The following is a 23,653-nucleotide window of genomic DNA, read 5'->3' as shown; positions in this document are numbered from 1 at the left end:
TCTGTTAACTATAAAAATACTTCTGCATTTTTTGCTGACTGAATGTGGAAGGTATTTTTAACAGCTGTGACACATTTCAGTATATACGATTACAATAATGCATATGAACAATGGTACCATCCTGTGACTTCTGTATTTGTGACCTAATTCTATTTCTGAACAGGTTCTTCTCACTCAGCCATGTACACACAATGCAGATGTCTAATCCAAGTCTGAGCAGGTACGTAGTTCATCCTTAAACAATCATGCTTCAACTATTCTGATGCTGCTGTTTGTCTACTACTGGCAGACACTGCTGTTTTGTCTAACACTCACAGAATCACAAGGTCTTCACCTAAACTTTGTCTCTTCTGTTCCAGAGATTCTTTCTGGTGCTGCTTTAGAGGATGCCCATTCTCTACGGTTGTTCCATTGAGCAGTTGATCATCTTGAGAACTAATACCTAGCTGTATATCCAGAATCTCCTACAGGAGAAAAGGAGAAACGTCCATCAGTATTGTCCTATTTTGAATTTTCCTGAAGGGGAAGGGGAAAGGAATGGACTCCCCACCAAAAGCTAAAGAGCAAAAAGCTGAAAGCTATGACAAAGAACACAGAGAGCCGTTTTTAACTTCAGTAATATTAACCACCAGATATCTGAATGAGAACTATGAGACCCCTAGTGTTAAAATAAGGCAAATGTTTGATGTCATTACAAAGACTAAAAACAAAAGACTTTGCTGCCAACATAATCTATTAATTAACAACGAAATTTCATAAGTTTTTTTAAAACCTAATGAAAGGACCCAGTGACCTCTTTAGACACAGAGATTTTTGTACTTACTTCTATTTGTTCACCTTGCCCATCAGGTTCATCTGTGTCAAGGGCTGACAGCTCCAATTCAATGTCTCGATCTGGCTTCGTGTCTGCACAGTCTTCAGTATAATCCGTCTAAAAAACGAATTAATACGTTCTGTAAATATCAAGTTGGCTTTTCACCTGCTTCACACAGCGCTCAAGTATTAAAGTAAAAATAGAAGATGCATTTCTAGAACACAACACTTCTACAATACAAAGGAGCTAGTCAGACACAAACAGAACTTCAGGCATACATAGCTACAAAGCTAAATCTCATCACATTAAGGAACTGAAACAGAGATATAAAATGAATACTGAAATAGAAATTTCTGTAGAGTCCATTGGCAGAATGTTTAGGTTTATAACATGCACAAACAGAACGAAGTGTAATGATTGCATGAAAACGGACTGTCACTTTCTTCCCACTTTGTAAGTGGATGACTGGAGCAGCAGCGTAGCAGGTGAACCTGCTTGATCTCAGGGAAGTAACTGGGTGCAACAACACTGACTTAACTTGCACAGAATGTGTTATAAATATTTGGGAATGTTAAAACTAAGTTTTAACTTAGTTAAAATGCATGCACTTATGTGTATATAAAAAACATCAAAGATTTGTTTCATCCCAATTACCCCTTTCTTTACCTCACCATTCCTCAAATCAATTTCCTTGCTTAAAAGATTTAAGGTAAGACGACTGCCTTCATCTAGAGAATTCCATTTCTGTTGCGTGGCTAGTGCATTCGCCTCTCTCTGAAGTAATAATGAGTTACTTTTGGCCTACGGAAAGAAACGTATCAGTTACCAACAACTACACTTAAACCATGTATTGTCAAATAGCAAAATAAACCAGCTCATAAAAAGAACAGTTCTCTTGCTAGATGGGTAACTATGTATTCCTTTAATGCACAGCATTTATTTTATTCTGCATTTGCTGACAGACATCAGGCCCACCACTTTCTAACTGTTGTGGTGCTAGCATTTAGTTAACCCTTATTGATCATTTTGTCAATTGCACTGTTTTCTGTAAGCTACGCTAAGAAAATGTATTTAAAATCACTTTACTAAATCACTTTTTTTTTAAATTAAAAAACCCACATAGTATAATATCTGATCTTACCTGCTGTAATTCAATACTCAATAGATCTCCAGTGCTGGAATGCTTTCTGTGACCAGACAAATCTGTAACTATGAACCTGTCCCTTTAAGAGAAAGAAGGCAAAAACTAGGAATTAAAAACAAGTTCTCTAAATCAAAGGCCCCATAAGCTTCATCAGTCTATCAATGTTAGATTTTTGGACGGAAACTAAGATAATGTGCTCTTCATTCTCATTGGGACTCGCAATACCACAAGGCATTATATGAAGCAAACATCCTTATTTTACATATGGGTAAGATGTGACAAGAAAACTTGAGAGAAACTACTCAAGATCACAGATTTTGACATGACAGCTTGGCAGTACCTGACTCCAATTCTTTGATTAGGTGTCTCAAGGGATATGTTGCTAGTAATTGGGTATTATTAGCTGCATTAAGTATTAAAGACTACACAAGTTTTAACCTAGTTTTTCCAAGGCTTTATGCTGGATAGGAAAAAATCTTTTACTTTAAAATTAATATTGTTAAAATTATTAATATTTCCAGAGTTCCTCCCCCCTACATTCAGGATTTTGAAGAACAGTAAGCTATAGAAAACGCTTTTAACAGAACACAGAAAAAAAAGTCCATACCTTTCCGCATAACGTGCCGATGAAGTAGAATCTGAGCCATAGGCACTCCATCTTGAGTCAACAGCATTGACATAAGGGACATAATCTGTAACAGATTAAGAAACCACTCATTATCTTCTCTGTTCTTAAAGTGGGATATTCAGGTATTTTAGCTCTTTGCATCTTCATTGCTGTAGTAAGCATGAACAGGATGAAGTGCTCACGATGTATGCTATGTTGTCATACGAAGCCTGTACTTGTACCTGATACACTGATGGGCTTAGTAGCACTTCCTTGGGAAGCAGTGGCCTGAATAGGATCTGTCGTGTGATAACCCGTGCGGGATGACCTCGAGATTGCACCCCACTTGGAGATGATCGGTCCATCGCTGAATGGGATTATAGGATCTTCTTCCTTTGCCCTTCTCTGAGTTTCAAATAAATGCACTCTCCTTTTAACATCCACGCTGTCCAAATCCTGCGTATTTAGGAGACAGAAGACACATGGACTCATTTGAGGTTATTCAGATTCTTCAGCTGGCCAATAACTTTCTGATTATTGTTGCCGAATACAATGCTGAAAATCTGTCCAGCTAGAGAGACAAGATGGGCCTCAATGATTTAACTATTGCCCTTTAATGGCAATCTGACCACAAGAAAGCTATTGCCAGTGCTAGAAGAAATAATTTTGCTTTTCCATGCTTGTGTTTCCAGGCAGAAAAAGTTCCAGTATGCTTCAAGGTCCTTTCAGTACCCTTTCCCACACTTGAAGAGGCAGTATCAAAGAAGGCTTGGGGTGACATTCGGTTACACTTGTTTCATAGAACATAAAGGTAACCTGCTACACCATATAGCATAAAGTCTCCAAAAAGCATGAGCCCCTCCAGAGGTAAGCTGTACTCCATGATTCATACTACGTATTTTTTGTTCCCTAAAGTCTTTCAGTTAGCTTTTTTTTCCTCTCATGGAAATTGGGTGATAAAAAAATAAGTTTTATTTTATTTTCACAAGATTTGTTGGCATGACAGAGGAAAATATGCCTTCCAACCAAGTAAGAAGTGAACTCTAGGAAAATAGTTCATACAGACTCTCTGTGGGTACAAAGCAGACAAGATTAAGTTCATGCTGATTATCCTGGGTCCACAGTATTTCAACTTTCCTCTGTAAGCATATATTGCTCTTGGGATTAACTTCAAAGTAAAGATTTTCTGAAACAATGGCAATGTAACAAATCTTAGAATCCTGAAAAGGCCAGTGATGCATTCATACAGGATGGACTACTGCACTTAAGCCAACTAGGAGATGTGTTTCTGCAATGGAAACACCTGCTCTGAACTGGCCACAATGACCCCGTATTAACCAGCCAAGCCTGCCACTGCAATGTATTCTGAGACTATTTTAGATGCCTCAGAAATTCTAAGGATGTATATGTAGACATATACATTTATACAAAGAACTCTGAAGAGAGACAAACAAAATTAAGAAGTAAAAAAATTTTTATCTCAGTCTGATAATCAGAGAACACACTTAAAATTAATAAATTCTTACCAGTTTACAGACCATCTACTCAAAATATTTTGGCTACAAGTTTGATTTACAGATATCTGTGATTAAAATAGTTGTTTCAGGCATCTGAGAATTTTATTCATGGCACTACATTCTGTCACTGAAGTAAATACATTGTTTATTTACAAAACTGGGAAAAGATATTCCAAACAACTTCAAACGGGCAGAACTACTTTCAAATACTAAGAACAGAAGCTATCAGCTTTGAAAAAAAGGCTTGTTTAACCAAACAGAAGACACCTCAGCATGTAAGTATCATTAGACTAATGAGATAACATGCAGAAAACCCCTACCATCAACACAGCATTTGAATTGGCAATCACATCCTTGGGCTCTGAGTCGATAGCATTTATACAAGAGCCAATAGTGCCACAAGACCACGGTGAATAGTGAGAGAGATGGTCTTCCTCAAATTTAGTTCCACTCAAATCACTGACACTCTCTGAGAACTACGGAAAAGGGAATAAATAAGCAGTGAATAATAAAGACAGGGAATTCAGTATGAAAATAAGAAAAGACATTTACTGCTATTTAATTAAATTATGTCAAAGTCAATCAGGGAGTTCTAGCTGTATCCATGACTTGACTCAGGGACAACATAACCCGTTCAGTCAAATTTTAAACCAGTACAGCTGACAGATATCAAAAAAGGGACAAGCTTTGCCACTACAAATGTCTGCCAGGATGAGAGATTGAAATCAGCGTCACTATGCTAGTGGCAGGTTTCTTCAGGCAAATACCTACAGTAATTTAACTGAGAGGAAGCCATGCATTTTCCTTTAACGTATAAGCCAGTGGCAGATAGAGCATGACTTGGAACCCTCCAACCTGGATGAAAAGGACTAAATCCTGATTTACCTTGAATGCACCCAATAAGGGACTTCAAGTACCTTGTAAGATCTTTTCTGGATAATCAGTCTAACACCTCAAATATCATAAATGGAGCTGTCAAACCACAGCAAAGAGTGCTTGGCACAGTGGTTCTCAACTTAGTTTCTTGGAAGCATTTAATTTACACATATAGAAAATAAATATCACAAGATCCTTTTTTCCTTCAAAAGCACAGTTTCTATTTGTTGAGTTTCCATTCTTGTTTACAGAACTTACCACGTAAGTACACAATGTTCTACCTATGCCTTTTGCCACTTTTAAGGGATATGTATTCTCTGGGACTTGACAAGCACTTGCAGCTTGATTCAGTCTCCTCATCATGTCATAATGCCATTTGGAGTATGAAAGGGAAAGTCCTTCTTAATGGAAAACAATTGTTGTTCCCTACACAAAAACCTGGAGGTTCACAAAGCTAGTTCAATAAAATTACATTTGTTTTAGTGAGGGTAAATTGAATCACTTCACTTCGTGTCCTTTTTTCAGCAATCATGTTTAGCATCACCTTAATATCAAATCGAATGCATTCATTATTAAGTATTACTTGCCTTTTGCTATAAGATTAATTTTATGAACAACAGATGCCAGGTAGAAAAATCTTTATTAGAATTATTAAATGGCATCTTACACAAACAGGAAGGGAAAATAAAGAAGTTCTTTGGCTTCCCACCTCTGTGCTGAAATCTACACTGAAGAGAGGAGAAGGTGGTGTTGGAGATGGTGTTGCCATAGGAAGGGTTGACGATACCAGAGGAGTCTTCTGCGTGTGGTACTGCGCCCACTGCTCTGGCTTCCGTCTTAACTGCTCATCATAACCAGTCTTCAAATGACCACAAGGCTCCTAGCAATAATAAATACAGGACTGTGTATCCTACCATACTCTAATTGGAAGGCAAATACTTTCACAGGACATACTTGGACCCCCAAATTCCCTTGGGTCTGTAACCTTCCATTGATACCACTCGAAGAATTTCAGAAGGATTTGGAGGAGAACCTGGCCCATGTATGGCAACTCAAATACTAAATATGTAATTAATTCAAGCAACATGCATAGGAATTAAAGAGGCAGAGGGGATCTGGTCCTAATGCAGATGAGAGTGGTCTATTTTAAAAGCCCATTTTATTGAGGTTAAAAACAAACCAAGAACTTTGTCCAGGTCACATGTTTTGATCACTGTAACCCCAAATAAACAGAAGAGGTCTATGCTGATTATTTTCCAACTTTTCAGTAATGACCTTCCAACCAAGACTCCATCCTTCCCTTTCTGGCTTTCACTTACCCTTGGTAAAGGCACAGTCCTCTGTTCGTTGGGAGGTTGACAAGCCACAGAGTAATATCCATCCAAAGAGTTGTATCTCTCACGTAATGATGTCTGATAAACAGATGAGTGCATCACATCCATGGGAGGTAAAGAATTGCTCCTAATAATATCATCTCGTGGGTACATCTGTGGGCGCCAGATGCGCCTGCTGTCATAAACTGGAGCATACATTCCAGAAGGGACAGGAGGAACTGGTCCATACGGCTGCGGAGGAGGAGGTTGGTAAGGAGAATTCAGTCGATCTCGAGGGGGAAATGTACTGTAATGATCGGCATATGGCACGGAAGCAGGTGGGAGGGAGGATTCTGGAACGTTATTGGACCTCACAAAGCGAGGAACACAAGGAGCCACACCAGCTGGTACTGTTGGAGGTGGTGGATAATATCCTTAAAAATTGGAAAAAGGCATATTTAATGTAACCACAAATGACCCAGAATTTTACACCTTCTAAAACTGTAAATAGTGTTGGTAAGTACCTTTAGAGAATGAAGTGTCACACTTCACAAACCTGTTACTGACCCTATCATATTTCTGTAGAATATAATTTCATGTATGACAACCATTATTTGCAGATGTAGTGCTGACCCTTTACCACCTTGACTCAATTTGGAAAATGGTGTTTCTCTGCCACTGCTCCTATGTACTATGGTATAACTATGTAACTGAAAAAAATGCATCTTAAGTGCTTCTTTATATAGGAAGTTAAAATAGTTCTCTCTAAAATAAAAAGCCATATTGCTAAAAAAAAAGTAATTCCAAAGGTCCATAAATAACCACTTCACATTTGGTTTATTCCTTTTTCTTTGCAAAGGATTAGCTGAACATCTCTACCTTTGGTTTTGAGAGCTTGTGGATGACCTGATGCTATAACACCTAATTGTTTGCTTGAATATAAACATGCACACTGCAACCTAAAAAAATGACTGAAACCTTTCAAAAACATTTAAGCAAGCACAAAGAAGTGTAAGTCTCACAGCAGAAGCATGCTACGCCTCTCGGTCTGAATCCTGTCTATGCATAGCCCCACAGATGGGGCATGAGGTGAGCCAGCCTAAATAAATGCAATTAAATGCTAACAACGGAAAAAGCAGATTAAAGACCTTGAGGTTCAAGTCCTTCTGGATGCTGAGGTACAACCTGCATAACATACAGCACACAAAGACAAGAAGCACCAACACTGGGAGCAAACTACAGGTCCCTCCCATACTCAGCAACAGACCAGATTAGTATTCCATTAAATGGAGATTCAGCTGATATTTAAAAAAAATCCACAAAACTGAGATGAAAGTTATTTCTCAGCATTCAGACTTATCTAGAGGAAAGACTTCAGAGCTATTTTTGATTCAGCCCTCATCTCACTCACCTGTCTGCGGGTACTGTGGAACTTCATATGACAGCTGGGTCCGGGGATCTTGGAAGTATTGAACATTATCAGAATGTGGAGGGTAGACAGGTACTCTGGGAACAAACGGGCTGGATTTTGGAGGCACAGAATTAACTTCTGTTCCAATATTAGGAGGACCAGCTGAGGTAGCTGCTGCCTGGCTTACAGGAGTCTTGGGTGGAGAACCAATTTTACTGAAAAGGATTACCAAGAAATCATTAAGCAGATCTTTACTTATTTCAGTTAGTCATCTCTTCATGTACACTCCCATGTAACGTGGAAATCTGGGCCATGTAATTTCCTTTGGAATTTTATTTTTCATCCTCCAAACTGATACTATTATTACATCTCAGACTTTCTCCTACGAGATCTCAGAAGCAGGTAACGTTTTGGTATGTACCCAGAAGCTTACATACTTGTAAGTGTATTCTGATAAAGACAAAGGCTTTCAAAAGTTGTTTAGAGGCTCAGTGCTTCCTGGAGAAGTATCTAAAAATTTTTAAGGGAAAACCCCAAAACTAGAAGGTTTCTGGGATTATTAAGGGACAACACACTACATGCACTCTTCTTAGCTTCAGGAGATGTCAAATTTTGAGTGCAAGTTTTTTGGTTTATTTTTATGTAATAACCCAACAGTAAGAAAGACACCAGGCTGAGAACAACAGAATAAAAGATAAAGGGAGAGATCTACCATTTTATCGATACTGCATGGGAGTAATTCAATAGCTAAAACAATTGATGCTGGCTCTGACACCTTGAATCCACAGACATTGTATAATAATATCTGTACTGCAGTACAAGATCTTACACAACTCTGCAGCCAGTGAGCACCAGCAACAACTACAAGCCAGGACCAGAATTTAGTATCTATTGTTTGCCACCGACAAGCTCCTTGATAATCTACAAGAAAAATGTTGTGCTTAGTTATCTTTGTGAAAAAAAGTCACCTACTTTTCAGGTAGTGATTCTGTAGGGGATCCAGAAACATTCTGGCCATTGGCTCCCGTTTTCCCTCCCTTCTTGGTGTTCTCCAAAGCTCTCAAGGAGGTGTCCGCACAGCGAGGGATCAGTTGGGGAACACCACTTTCTAGATTAGCTATTCCATTAGTACTTGGCACCATCTTCCCTGTTGCTTCAGGGCTTCCTATGACAGAAATTACATTTCCTGTTGTGGTTGAGACGGTGCTATTTACGCCAACTTTATTTAGAAGGGGGAATGTTCTCACTGTTGCACTGATTTTTTTGTTCCTCAAGCGGTATCTATAAACAAACACATGTACAAACACACAAAACACAGACGATTTAAAAAGTGCTTATTGTGCAGTTTAATATATTTATAAAACTAGCAAAAGGAAGGGATTGAGGGGAACATGATATGAAAAAATTACAGGACTTTAAACTGGTGCTTATTTTCAACAATCTGTAAACAGAACATCAATGCCTTCCTTGTAACCAAAGATCATCTCTCCTCTTAAAAGATCCACTTCTGTAGTTCTTTGAAAATGGATTTGGGTGAAAACAGCTTCAGGAATGCATATATTACATACTATTTAAATAACTCACTTTATTCCTTAATCATTTAAAATGTAATTAACATTCTCTCTCCTGTAGATGATATAACCAAACCCTGACAGACACTGAGCCTAGACGCAGTTTCAGGAAAGGAAATTTTACTTCATATGGGGTAAACTAAAAAATAAACGTGGATCTAGTTTACAGATATTGCTTTACTGTACTTTCAGGTAACGAGTTGTCACTTTAGAGATTCACAAATCCTTCCAAATGAATAAATGTACAGAAGAAACTGTTTTCAAAGTTCTATGGAGATAGGTTGAATTTAAATTGAAAAGAAAAAAAAAAGTCGTCTCCCACACTCACTTTTCAAGCTCTTCCTGAGAATGAGCAAATGTACAGTTTGTTCCTCTTGGACATCCCCCTTGCTGTCGAAGGTCTCGGCACATACTTGTTTTATATTTGCTATTTGGTTGTGGCTTTAAAAAATAAACACACAAGACATTCCACTTACAATCAAATACAAGTTTACATAAAAAAAGGCTTAAAATATACACACAAACACATCTGTGATGTGCTTTTACATTTTGCGTCTTAAATCAGAAAATTAAAGAAATTTCTTGTTGCTGGGCTACGTACTATGCCATTGTATGGATCTCACTACAGCAAGCTCTGCTGCATTCCATATTCAGAAATGTTAAGTTCTCAAAACCCAAATACAGTAAATAACAGTATCATCAGTTATTCCACAGAAAAGGCCATAAATATTTCAAATCAACTGTAATTTTTCAAAGTCACATCTTTCAGTAAATGTAGATTAAGACATACAACAGTCGACCATAGTTACCTGTGGAGTTTCATGGCCTTTTCTACTGTAATTCTGAATGAAATCCACCAGCCCATGTACCACAGTCTTTACAGCAACCATTGCATTTTCCAGCTGCTCCCATGTTGGAGATGCTGCATCTAAAATTATTAAAAACAGGCTTGTCAGTCTGTCAGTAATTCCAGTAGTATCATAAATAAGAGGCAGCTCTTCTAGTACTTCAAAACACCAAGTACTAGGACAGAGCTCAGAGAGCCCTGAAGAAGAGTTTATGTGATACTGTGTTAATTAATGGGAATTCTGAAACCAGGAACGGAAGTTATAATCTTAATTATTTACTTTGCTAGATACAAAAAACCATTAAGAAATGTTTTAAAAAGCTTGATTTGCATACCTGGATTTGGATCTATGTTTGCCAGCAGCTCTAAATGAGGCCTCAGCCTGTTTAAGTTCGCAGGATCCCCTGTGCGCTGCAAGACAATTGTCAATTCTTGTACACTCTTTGCAAAAGATTCTGGAGATTGGAGCTGAAAACAAAGTGAGCATTAGTGTGCTGCATCTTACAACTGTGAGCTACTAATTTTAACAAGATTTTCATTAAAATGGTTCCTAAATGCAATATATAGTGTCTTCAGATGGCATATAGAGAGTATCAGTGGAGAGAAATTTAATTTCTCAGCTCAGAATCTGCCCTATGAAGCTTCATCATAAGACACAAAAAAGGGAGTTAAACTACCAGAAAACAAAATGTCTTCATATGAAGAATACACTACAGGGGGGAGAAAACCTTCATTCTAGTTTTAATTAATATTTCATCTGACTAAAGACAAAAAGTTAACTCATGTTAACCCTTGGATTTTTATTATAACATTTAATAGTCCAATCTAACCCTACAAAGATACTAAAATCATTCCTTCGACAAACCTTGTCAATAATGGATTGCATGTGTGATTTATGTGCCAAGTCACCATAAAGAAGGGAAGACCATTGTTCTGGTGATATTCGAAGTCCTGCTTCCATGGCAATGTGAACAATTTGGGCATCATGTTCTCTCCGCAAAGCCTCATAACTCCGAAACTCTTCTTTAAGTTGCATCAGAGAAGAATCTTCATCCCTTTTAGTGACCTAATACACAGTAACAGTTAAATACTCCTCCTTTAACAAAAAAATCTCCAAGTCCATCAGAAAAAGACAGTTACACAGCACAAATCACAGAAGTACTGCTGTTGTATATTTAGCATAGACTTGATTTTATTCCATGTATTCATCCACTTAGCTAGCAGTGCACAGGCACAATAGCCAGCTCTGCAAGTTTTTACAGGATCACAGGTGCAGAACTATAACAACTCCACTACTTCCAACTAGAAAAGTAATCAGATTTGCTTAAGTCACAGAAGACACAATCAGACATTTAGTAGTTCTACTAATAGTTTTTGCTACCCAATATTAAAGGATGACTTAAAGAAACAGGAAAAAAAAAATTAAGATTTGACATTCAAAGAACAGAATATTTAACAGAGAGCCCACTACAAAAGTAAAACTCTCATGCCTGGTGTTGGAGCTAGGGGAGTTCCCAGGACTGCAGTACTCCGAAAGTTCTCCTTAGAATGGGACTGGATTCGAATCTTTGCGAGCACCCAGGCCAGTCTGGCATGTCTGGCCATGGCCTGCTCTTATGAATCTAAATGAAGTCAAAAGTGATTATACTAAAACATTTCACTTCTTCCTGAAGCAGGCTAGGAGTGCCTACAGAGTCAAGTTTCATGCCTCTTTCAGGGGAGATGATTTCCAGATGACGGGCAGCAGTTACTAATGAAAGCAGTAATTTCAGAATCTATTCTGGCCAATTCCACATGTGACCATTTGTTTTGCAGGGAATTTTAAATATCAAACAACTACTTCATGACAGTTCTAGATAAGATGTTATAGTCTACATTATTTAAATGTGTAGAAACTGAATTTATGTAACATTTTACAGATCAAAGATACTAATCCTACGCTGGGTTCTCTGGAGCTGCACTAGTTCACAGTGACAAATTTCAAATATTGGTATTTTACCTTAAAGCATGATGCTCTATACAGTAGCTGCACAACATGACCAATGCTTGTTTTAGAGGCCTGAGGAAATCTTGGTTCTAGCCTTTGTACAACAAAAAGTACCAGAACTTTTCTCGAGAGTGCAGAGCCATCTTCCAGTGCCAGTAACACAAGTTTCAGTGCCTCCTCTTGCATAGCTTTAACACACAAAAATAAAAGCTAGGAAGTGGAATATATTGCCAGAAAACAGCAAGGCTGTCATATATTAACACCATAAGTTAGGAGCATCTGAATGATCTTGAATGTAATTCCCCATTACTTTTTATTTCACTAAGAAAAATCTTTGTAAATATTAAGAAATTTGCTAGTTTAGAAGTACTTAGAAGCACTCTTCAAGAGCTAGGACTAATCTTCAGTAATAAACACATCAGTAGTGCAGTTTTTACACTTTTCTCCACCGTGCAGTCTTGTAGTCTTTGTCATTTTGGACATTTCATCAATGCTACACCACAAAACTGTGTAAAATAAGTATGGGACGAGTACAGCAATGCTATCATCAGTTACTGGAAGCAAGAGAGAACTGCTTCCAGTTTAAACATAATTTCCTTCTCATTTCTGTACTTGCTTCAGCAACATTCTTAACTAAGAATTTGCTGTTTCTATCAAAGATATAAACAGGATCATTATAGATTTTAAAATGAAAGTACACTGCAACTAAAGTTGGGCTGATTGTATTTACAGCTAAAGTACGAACAAGAGAGCATTTGCAATCTCCTATCCAACTCTAATCACAGGCAGCAGCACAACCAGCCTGCGTTACAGTTACACCGCATTACAAACTGTGCAGAAAGCATGCTTATTTAACTCTTCTTTGCCAGGACTTTTTAAATACTTCCTCACAATTTCAAAGAACAGTTAATAAGGGGGGGAAAAAAAAAACCAAACTAACAAACTTTAACATTTTCTGTATTAAGAAAAGGTGTATCGAAATATACTCTGTTGCAGATTCTACAGCTACTTTACCTGGTCCTAGAAACTGGCACCCTCGTGCCCTGACAGCAGCCCAAAGATTGGCAGAAAGCTGCTGAGGATTTTGGTGCTGCAGGATCAGTTCTGTAACGGTTCTCTCTCCCAGTGATCGAGCTGCTCTCATAGCTCTAACCCGACCCTCTTCCTCCACCAGCTGACAATTCACCAGCGTCACAAGCTTCCTTTGCATTGGACGGCTCAGTGCACTCTGATTCAAGCTTGCAACACCTTCAAAGAAAGCAAGAAAAGGCAAATTATTGCTTCTAATCAGATAAATTTATCTGAATGAGACAAACAAAAATGTCTATGAGTACGTGTCTTTGTCTAGGACTTGGACACTAGTCACAGGTATCGTCCCTTCTCTTTGGCAACTCTAAAATTCTTTTTCATAATGAATTAACACAAAGTCTTAAATTGACATAGAACTCATCCTTTGAGGAAAGTTCAGCTTTAATACAAAGTTAGCCCCAAGGAAATATTATTAAATAACAAAGAATATTTTGTAAACTTAAAAAAAAAAAAAAAATCAAGTGTCACAGTTGTGAATAAGCTTTTAAAGATGTAAGGGAAAATTTATTGCAAAAATGAGAGGATTATCCCCTTGACGGCTAAAATCAGTGCTGAAAACACAACGCTGTTAAAGGTAAGCTACATCAGAATTCTGCTGTTCAGTAGATACTCACCTTTTCCTCCACTTAATGGCTTTAAGTAGAGTGCCAAATCCTCAACACATTTCTTTGCTACTTCATAATGTTTGTTCTCTCCTACATTACTCAACTTTACTGTCTGGTGATCAGGTACCTAAAAAAATGCAAGGGGGAGGAAGGGGGAAAAGAATTATATATACCCGGCTGACCTATCTAATATACCTATGATGACACCAACATCACTACTATCAATTACATAACACTGCAGATGTACACTGCTTTTTAGAGAAGTAAAAGACAGGACCCACCCCAGGTATGTAGAACGGAATAACAAAAAGGACTCAAGATGAGGATCAGGGTGATGAAAGATTAGTTTTGTTAGTACTCAACACATTAAGAACAGAAGTAGGATAGAAAACAATAGCCAGGGTCTAATGAGAAGGTACTTAATGATCAATGAAGAACACAAGATTTGAGAAGATGATCAGTGTATAAGATCAGCATGATTTACTACAGAGAGACAAGGGAAGTTACAAGACAAAATTAACTGCAAGAAAATATGAAAAAAAAATCAAATGCAAAGTTAAAAAATAATTTAAGCCTAATTTGGGCATGCTGAAATCTTCAAAGAGAAGAACTAGCAAACTTAACTTGGTGGAAAAAACCTCCAAGTAGAGCAACAAGGTCAGACAATGAAAACAGAAGGAGTGTTAGTCACAATACATTCAGCTATTTGAAACATTTCAAGAAGTTAGGAGACCAGCAAAACGAATGCTGTAAGAACAAGGCAGTGATCTGACACAAACTAGAAATACAAAAAATTGAAAGGAACAAGTGAACTTGAGAAACAAACCGCTTTGACATACAGTGTTATTACCAATAGCTGTGTCAAGGCATGTGATAAGACATTAAAAAGCAAAGTAAAAAGCATCTTCTTACTGCATCACCCAGGTGTTATAGCGAGAGTAATATGAAAAATCCTATGAACCAGCATAAGGTGAACAGACTTATTTAGTCTCCACGAAGCGCAGTACTGATTATATAATCGCTGTTTTGCCACTGCTACGAGACAGCACAGGGAACATTCCTGGCCTGATTAGCCAGTGTCTGAAAACGCAACTGAAAAGCCATCATCGTGCGTACTTCAAAAAAATTATACGCACACACTTCTGAAACTTGGTGAAACAGCTCGCTACTTTCGAACATGTGACATGTAGCAATGAGATTCCTTGCAGGAGCACGATGAACTAGTGCAATCTGCAGGTTCACTTTTCCAATGACAATTGTGACAGATAATTGTCTATTTACTAATAGGTATTTTTCTCCAGTCACAGTTCAAGAGCCTTTTAAAACCAGAATTCAGCTTACAACTAGAATGTTGCCATTTTATAAGAAGAGGATGGTCCTGAAAATGGTGAGGTTGCTTTTAGAGTATGTATGGACTTCTAAGTGTAACAAAGTTAAAGTCTTATCATTTCTTACACTAAAACGAGGGAAAATGATTAGCACATGTATTACAACTGGCACGTAAATGGTAATAACATGAAGTGGCAAAACAAAGAGCTGCTTAAATCATACCTGGGCTCCAACTAACTGGAGGAGTGCAAAGTTTACAGGAAGCACATCGATGTCTGTATTGATGGCAGTCTGGTCGAAAGGACATGCCTTGCGATGAAGCTTGTTCAGGCAGGTCTTACAGACAGTGTGAGAGCAACCTAAGCTGATGGGTTTGTGCACATTCTCATCAAACTCGTTGTAGCAGATTGGGCAGGACAGAAATTCTGTCCACTGAGCTGCCTGCACAGGCATTGTGGAAGCTGGACACTTGTTTAGCAGGCTAGCAGACCATTATTTCAATGTACTATGTTTTGGCAGCTGTAAGTGAATAACAGAGTATTTAAAACATGCTTTCTGCTAATTTAGAATGATTTTAAATTAAAACAACCCCCACCATTTCAATATTTTACAGAATAAAACCAAATCCTTATGTTGAAGTACTCCAAAACCCCAACTTTGTGTTAGTTTAATAATTGTACCAAAAAAAGCTCATGAGCTGAAGTACCATAAGCTGAAGTTGAACCTATTCACAATAAATGGCATTAAAGTTCTTCTCCCAGGATTAAATACACCTTTAGTGTAGGAAGAGGAAGACATTTATTGGCAAGTGTAAAGGCACGAATCACAGTAACCATCTCTCACACTCTCTCATCTAACCTCAAGTTTTCAAAACCCTGAAAGATAACAGGCCGAAGCAGTTCATCGAAACCGTTTACACTCAAGCTTTCGTCATGAAGATTTAAAATCATCTAAGAGCTGCACAGCCCCACCCTTTGCTGCAATGTGCAACCACGTTGACTTTCTATGCAACCCAGAGACCAGTTAGTTCACTTCAAGGCTATGAACAAGCTTCTAAGCAGCTTGTTAGAAATGCAAACACACAAATGTTTTAATTACATGTTTAACATTCTTCTATTTACCTCCGATGATGGAAAAAGATAATTGTTTTGAGGAAGCTGAGATCTCCCCTCCACATTTGAATTCTGTAACTCTTCACTGTGATTGCACTGTTGGCTGTGCTACAGTTTAATTAATGCTAAAGTATCAGACCATTGAAATAATTACTAGAACACCAAACAGACTATCTGTGGATGTATTTTATGTTAATTATGACCATCTGTTTAAAAATCCTATTTAGTACTATGAACATTCATTGCCCTTTAAGTAACAGGATACTTGTACAAGATGTCCTTATCTCAGTGAGCTTTTCAATAATATGCAATGATTTTTTCCCCCAAATGAATTCCCATAGTAAGTGTAAAATACAACAAACTGAAAGTTGAAACTGTCCCTTCAAAACCAAACTGCTAAGGTAACACTTTCAACATAAGCCAGAATATTCACATGCATTGGACAACACAGATTTTCATCGAACATCTAGGACAGCACAATCAAAGCTCTTGCAAGGATGAAAAAAATTGCAATCCTCTAAGCTGCTATTGCTACATGTGTCTTTTAACCAAGGAAATTCAAAAGCAAAACAAATAAAAGCAAAACCAAACAATGAGCCAACAAGCCTAGAAAGATTTTTAATTCCTCTATTAAAGGAATATTATATTATATTATATTACCAGAACTGTCAAGACACTAACACTACTGCTGACCCAGGAACGCTGTCAGTGCTTTTCACCTCTCCGACTGCCCGACAGGTAACAGCACAAACCGGACTCTGGGAAGAGTGCTACTACCGTGACTCACGCAGGGAAAAGGTGAAGAAAAGGCTAGTGCACACACAGCTCAATTGCTAATATGTTGTTGGTCACTGACAATCTCCTAATAAACAGTCTTATTAATTATCTTAAATGCAGGAATCTCTGCTCTGAGACAGCACCCACATTCAGTTTCCACAGATGCTTCAGAGAGTTGCAAGAAACAGCCACCTCTCTGTTTACAAGCTTTTAAAACATAGTTGGTTGTTTTCCTGACCAGCAGAGAAATGAAACACAACTGATTCTTAAAGTGTGCACCGCCTATTTTTAAAGATCCATCTCGGAGTATTTAATCATCATAAATGACAGATTCTACTATGCATGTGTTGACCTTCAGATTTCTTGACAGGAAAAAAATCTAATTAAATCAGCAAACAGCTGGGGAAAGCTCTCAACTCCTCAAACTTGAAGCAGCCACACACAGAGGAAGTCTCCATACTCTATGAAGCATGCCAGCTATCCTGCCATTTTTGCTCTCCAGTGTGTTAAGAAAACAATCTCCTATCTCCTAATTATCATGTCAACATCTACAAAAAGCATAAGCCAAATGTTTAATAGATTCTTGCTCCTTGTCAGAAACAAGGTATTTCAGGGACGTCCTCTTGAACAAATTGCTCCAGTGCTCTAAACTGAGCAAACACAAGGAGAGCAGCAAACTAAAAATCATTTTGGTTTTAACATACAGAATACTCAGAACAATTACCCTTGGTCTAAATCTTTATTGGGGTAGACACGCTATCTATGTCTATGCATGGACAGGGCTTCTCTTTCCCATCAAAGCAGAAGCACCCTGCAAAAAAAAAACCCCAAATAAATAGCTGATACAGAAACTGGCTAAATGTACAAGGTAATCAGTTTGAAAAGACACAGTAGTGTTTACTTAAAAGATGTTTATGTAGTACAGTTACAATAAATTTTATAGTATTACTATTAGAAGCAATACTTCAGATGAAAAACACACAAGCCTAAGTTCAGAAATTACATAATAATAAAAACTATTAGAGTTGAGTAATTCTCTAACACAGTAACAATTTCCCACTGCAGTAATGGTTGCAATGCAGTGAAGTAACACTGATTAATGACTGATTTTTCTCATGATAATTTTAGACCAGAATATTTGATGAGATTGGAAGTTGAGATGGAGGGGGGGAAAGGTGAAGCCCCAAAAGCTTCCTCAAACAGCTGTGCCACTTACAAATGGTGGAAGTTGTAAGATTTAGATGTTCTTATTTTACATTAACTTTTAGCTACCTAAATCCCATCACATTCTCTACAACTAATTTAAGTCATTGTACTTACTCAAGAAGCTCTGGACATGATAAACATAATTTAATCCTGATTTCCTAAAGAAACCAAGCTTGGGTGGTCATGCTTTCTTCTAGTCTGTTCCTCTCCCACATGAACATTAGGACCCCTGGACCACTTTTGAGCAAACCTGATATAGATGTGTCACGTCTGAAATGTGTATACATCCCGGGAAAGCTGGTACCTGGAAAAAGGTCAAAATCCGCATGCTCCTCAGGAAAGGCTACAGCACCAGGCTCAGCAGTTAGCTGTCTACTTTTCTGATCTATCAGCACTTATGTACCAGCCAAAAAAAAAAAAAATCACATTTTGTTCAGATATAATAAAGGGCTGTTTGGAAGGTAGGGACATGACACAAATCTGCAGGAATTCCAGCAAACCTTTAAAGAGAGAGGGCTTATCTATGAAGAGCAACGTTGAACATTTGGCGCTTGGCCCGCAGAGTTCAGTATCAGCACTCGTTAAGCAAGGCAAGGAGAGGCTTCAGAACCCCACGGCAGGATACTGAGCCAGCACGCCGAGCTGAACGTTGCCTGGACTAGCTAACCAGAAATTCTGATGACAGTGCTTTATCTTAAAGTCTACCTTTATCCAGGGCTTACAGGCCTAACACCAGAAGATGTTGACTTCTCCCCACCAGAAGTTAATGACCTCAGGAGTTCAACAACTTCACACAAAAACAGAGAAAGGAATATTTTTTATTTAGCAGTGCTGGTGTTGCCTCACCTCTTAATTCGGTGACTAGATGTCTCACCTACACTAAGAGATACAAATTCAATTGCTTTTAAATACTTTTAACCCGTGCTTTCATCTTACAAAGCAGCATCCAAACACACACACTTAGAGACGGGGCATTTCAGTCCCTCCCCTAGAAGCTATTCCTCACACATAAAAGGATTGAATATTCATCAAAGACAACTGCAGCCTCATCTTCCACTGCCTGATGAGACAAATTGGATTTTGCTTCATTTTTGAAGATCATTTGTGCATTTTAATCACTAATCAGGCGTTGGATCAAATCTAGGTATAGTTCTTTGAGCGAGGAACAAAAAAATTCAGTCCCTCCTCCCCAGCTACATGCCCCAGTTCCTAGGTAGCACGGTGAGCATGGGTCTCAACCTAAGAAACCTTTCTTCTCTTCAAAGTGAGACAGGTTCAACGCGAGGTAGGGAGCCATCCCCCTCAAAGCTGCACGCTGCCCGGAGTCAGGGCATTCACCAAAACGCGAGATAGGCAAGTTTCATCCCCTTTCAAAGGAAGGGTTGAAGGCTTGAACTCAGCTCCCCCATAACCAGCCAAACGCCTAGGAAAAAAAGAGCAGCAGCAGCATCACGAGCAGCCGTGTTTCCCAACAGAAGTGGCCATCTTGTAGCTCCACGTTAGGTCTGCTCTGCTCAGGCCTGGTGGATCAGGTCCCTTGGGGGACACGTGCAAAGGAAAGTCTAACAAGCAGAGCTTGTACGAGAACACGACGTGGCATAGTTCTGGCAGTGCTGAACAAAGGAACGCATTCTCTACAGATGAAGGAAAATCTTGAAAATCTGGTGAAATTATATGGCATTTTCACAAATTAAGGTAGTCCAATTGCAATCTCACTGTAGATTTAAGCCTAAATCTTAGAATTCTACTGACTTTTAATCACTAAATTAAAGAGTCCTTGATATTGACTTGCTCTTATATTGACTGCAGAGATCACTGTATTTTCTTAAGTGATCTCCATTATAATTTTCCATTTCTGCAGATTAATCTTTTGTTTGCACTACAAGGAGGTAGCTTTTTCAAGCCTTCCTTCCCAAGTTATGCAGTTCTGAAGCATCCTGACTGGGTCAAAAACTTAGTGTCCACGTAATCAAATTATCCGTATTAGATTATTCTCTGAAAGGGCTAGAATCTTTTATTCATTTCTCTTCAACAGCCATCATCTACAGATCTAACAAACTAGCTTCATTAAAGGCTTAGAAAAGGGCCATCCCCATAACAGCTTTGCATCATTCAGCTATGACAGCTTGAAATTAAAATAAATCCTCTTTACAGAGCAGACTTGCTTATTTTTACATTCCATAGTATCTGTCACATGTAAATCTCTTTATATCACGTGCAAATTCTATCTATAAAGCAGAGTCTTTAATGACCATTAAAGACAGTATTTCAATGCAATTTTTTTACTGAACCTTAATGCTACTGGGAATATCTACAGGCCAATTTAAATTCCAGAAAAGTTATCAAGAGAAAACTTGGTGACATACAAGAATATATATCTCTATCCTGACTACATGTTGCTAAAACACCTACAGGATACTTCACTTGCTCTCTTCTTAAAAAATCAAAGCTTAGATCCCCTCTCCCTCCCTAAAACACGTGGCTGAAGAATAATTTCCTATGAGCAGTGATACAACTCCCTAATACAAATTTAAGTTCATGGCTGCCCAGTGACTGCCGAAGTTCACTCAGTTCAGAGGTAAATCCCCCCCAAGTCAACACTAGTCGGTGCATCCTCAGCAGTTCACACCCGCCCTTCCCTGTTCAAGCGTTGCTCGCAGAAATCCTGTTACCAGATTTCAAAAGTTTCCCATTCACTTACGTAATGCAACTGTGGGGCTTTTTTTTTTTGTGTTTCATAGGTGTTACTGAAAGGAGAGTTTGTCCTTGCCACAAGCCTGATACCAATTCAGCTCCTGTAACAGTATTGCCTTTCCAGCACTAACTGAAGGGCAAATACATGAAAAATTTTCTTTGCCACCAAAATCAGTTGAACTTACACTGAATGAGGAGAAAGGGAATCTATTTCTAAGCAGATCTATTTTGACACAATTACTTCCAGAAGAGATCACACTGAAGAATTCCTTACTCTTCATTAATATTTTCAGAGAATAAGGACTCTCATGTATGGCTTAGCTCTCCATGCCTTTTTTTTTTTAAACACAACCTCCAGGCTTCAACTATACATTTTACAAAAGAGAAATTCCATATTCTAACATTTTTCAAATAATTTTCATGAAATACCAATTCCATTCTGAGACATCGGCAAGAAAACAGAGGGTTCCATCAGCCTCAGAAAGCCTTTCTGAAGTTTGTACAGAATAGCTTAATATGCCCACGGATATAGATTTTTTTCCTTTCATTAGGATTATCCAGTCAGTAAGGAGAGATCACGACTATTCATCCCATTAAGGGGTCTTCAAAATCTCACCAAACAAAACGTACCATATGCCTAACAAAAATGCTACTAACTATTACCCTCTGGATACTGTCAATATCTATTGTAAATCAACAAAGCCTTAAATAAAAGAGATCAATACTCAAGACTAGGACTTAAGTTTGAGACATCTCAAGCATGGACACTAAAATTGCTGGAATTTACTATTTTTGAGAGAAATGGCCACGACCTCAAACAAGACAGGAACACGAGTTAATAAGAAACCTTTTCTTGTGGAAAGCTTTGCTTACATTGCAGAAACAAGAAAAAGTTCATTAACAAGGCATGCAGGTCGCAGGAAAGTGATTAATTACAAAAATTAAGAATTCAGTGCTTCACAGAATAATACTTATACTAGCAACGCAAGCTTGAATTTCTAGAATTTCCACAGATATTTAACATAGACTAAAGGTCAAATAACAGCATTTTGATTTGGAAGATTTACAATTGTACTTGTTGGTTCTCATTTAAAATGAGAAAAACTTTTCTGCCACAATTACAAATGCACACCCTTGCAATCCGAAGGGCTGTTTTTAATTTTTGTCTCAAAAAAGAGGCATGTAATATACGATATAGCTATAATACGCATGAAAGAGCAATCACAAGAGTAGCTACAGGAATTACACTTAAACCCAACCAAAATCCTAAGTTTGCACTTAAAAGCGAAGCAGACCTACACGAGAAATTTTCCTGGTGGTCAGCCTACACTTTGTCATTATTTTCTCTCATTATATACCACCATCCCACTTTGAACCCTGACCGTAACCGAATACTCATCACTCTCCAACCACACTGCTGCCCTTTTCTGTGCTTTGTGCCGACTTCTACGCTTCATTTAAAATCCTCAGTGCACCCCAAGCATCAGCAGAGCCAAGACACGCTTTTCCTGCTCAGTTGTTTTGTTTTTTTTTGTTTAGGACACATCAAACGTGACCTGCTGGGTGCAGTTCTAGGGCCTATTTTCCACCATGACTCTTCTCCACCATTACCCTAAACCACAGCTCCGCAAGAGTGGGAACACTCATGATACCGGTGCAATTCCCTTCCGTACAGGAGGACGCCACAGCACAGGCTGCTCGGTGCCGAGGCGTCCCGAAAGGGCTGCCAGCGAGGTCACCGGGAGCCTCACCGCCTCCCGTTCGCCGGTGCCAGCGCGCAGAGCGCGGAGCGGCCCCGGCGGGTCTCCTCGCAGCCTCGCCCCCCTCCGCCAGGCCGCTGTCAGCAGCCGCCGGCCGCGACGCGCACCTGTGCCCGGCCCCGGCTCTCGCCGTCATTTCGGAGCCGCCACCAAATGGCTGCCCCACGTCCCCCGGCTGGCCCCGCGGCCTAGCGGCGGGGGGGGAGCCGGCAGCCCCCTCCCCCGCGCCGCAGCGACGGCCGGCACCCGGCGGGGCGGGGGCGCTGACAGGCCGCGCTCTGCGGGCGAGGCCCGGCCCCGCTCCCCGCCCGGATTCCGCAGCGCCGGGACCCCGCAGGGCGCCGGGAGGCGGGGGAGGAGGGGTGGGGTGGCGGGGGAGGCGGGCGGGGCCCCGCCGGGTCAAAGCGTCCCCCGCGCCGGCCGCCCCCGCCCAGCCCGCTCCTACCTGCGAGGCGTGGGCGGCGGGGCCGGGAGCAGGCGGCGGCCCCGGCCTCTCACACGCCATGGGGCGGGCAGCGCGGCGCGGCCCGGCGGAGGCAGCGGCGGGGGCCTCGGCGGCGCCTCCTCATCGCACTGACAGCCGGGAGCGCCGCCCCGCCCCCTCTCGCGAGACCCGCCCGCCGCCGCGCGAGAGCCCAGCGGCCGCGCCGCGCCCGCCACCGCCCCGCACGTGACCACCGCGGCGGTGGGGAGGGGGGAGCGCGGGGCGTTGTGGGAGCCGGCTGGGGAGGAGCTACCATCGAGACGGCGGCACAGACGCGCCGTCGGACGTGCCCCGCCGCCATGGGGAAGCGGCAGCCATCGAGACAGCGTGGCAGAGCGGCGGCCGCCGCCGCCGCCAGCGCCCCCTCGTGGTCCGCCTAAGGTTGGTGGCGCCTCAGCGGCTCTTCGACGCGCACCGCCCCGCCTTCACTGCTACTGTCGATTATTTATTTTCCTTTTTAAATTTTAATTAATAACTTTATTATTACTGGCGCTCAGAAGGATGAGGGGA

The 23,653-nt window shown here is 40.0% G+C and overlaps 1 protein-coding gene and 1 non-coding gene across 4 annotated transcripts in view; both read right to left on the bottom strand.

The window, feature by feature from the left end:
- RC3H2 (ring finger and CCCH-type domains 2) overlaps positions 1-23,186 on the bottom strand; it is a 28,842-nt gene extending 5,656 nt beyond the window's left edge. Inside the window, exons 1-20 of one of the 3 annotated variants that reach the window (XM_068413756.1) lie at positions 23,105-23,186; positions 15,333-15,629; positions 13,791-13,908; positions 13,102-13,335; positions 12,100-12,275; positions 10,966-11,166; positions 10,436-10,568; positions 10,063-10,181; positions 9,582-9,694; positions 8,655-8,963; positions 7,683-7,897; positions 6,278-6,705; positions 5,668-5,838; positions 4,403-4,558; positions 2,808-3,021; positions 2,566-2,650; positions 1,956-2,037; positions 1,481-1,615; positions 824-931; positions 316-464 (exon numbers count right to left, since the gene is read on the bottom strand). In XM_068413756.1, coding sequence (XP_068269857.1) covers positions 316-464; positions 824-931; positions 1,481-1,615; positions 1,956-2,037; positions 2,566-2,650; positions 2,808-3,021; positions 4,403-4,558; positions 5,668-5,838; positions 6,278-6,705; positions 7,683-7,897; positions 8,655-8,963; positions 9,582-9,694; positions 10,063-10,181; positions 10,436-10,568; positions 10,966-11,166; positions 12,100-12,275; positions 13,102-13,335; positions 13,791-13,908; positions 15,333-15,563 — 3,377 coding nt within the window. In that variant the 5' untranslated portion in view covers positions 15,564-15,629; positions 23,105-23,186. The remainder of the gene's footprint in view (positions 1-315; positions 465-823; positions 932-1,480; positions 1,616-1,955; positions 2,038-2,565; positions 2,651-2,807; positions 3,022-4,402; positions 4,559-5,667; positions 5,839-6,277; positions 6,706-7,682; positions 7,898-8,654; positions 8,964-9,581; positions 9,695-10,062; positions 10,182-10,435; positions 10,569-10,965; positions 11,167-12,099; positions 12,276-13,101; positions 13,336-13,790; positions 13,909-15,332; positions 15,630-23,104) is intronic. The other 2 variants (XM_068413758.1, XM_068413757.1) reach the window with 2 other exon arrangements.
- LOC137671035 (small nucleolar RNA SNORD90) lies at positions 10,657-10,772 on the bottom strand. The gene has a single exon (XR_011049386.1). It is a non-coding gene; the product is annotated as a small nucleolar RNA SNORD90 (small nucleolar RNA).
- Positions 23,187-23,653: the final 467 nt, after the last annotated feature.

Source organism: Nyctibius grandis, chromosome 16, assembly GCF_013368605.1.
Source record: "Nyctibius grandis isolate bNycGra1 chromosome 16, bNycGra1.pri, whole genome shotgun sequence".
In the NCBI taxonomy this organism is placed as follows: Eukaryota; Metazoa; Chordata; class Aves; order Nyctibiiformes; family Nyctibiidae; genus Nyctibius; species Nyctibius grandis.
The sequence above is the reverse complement of the archived record's forward strand: the minus strand, read 5'-3'. Positions and strand labels throughout refer to the sequence as shown.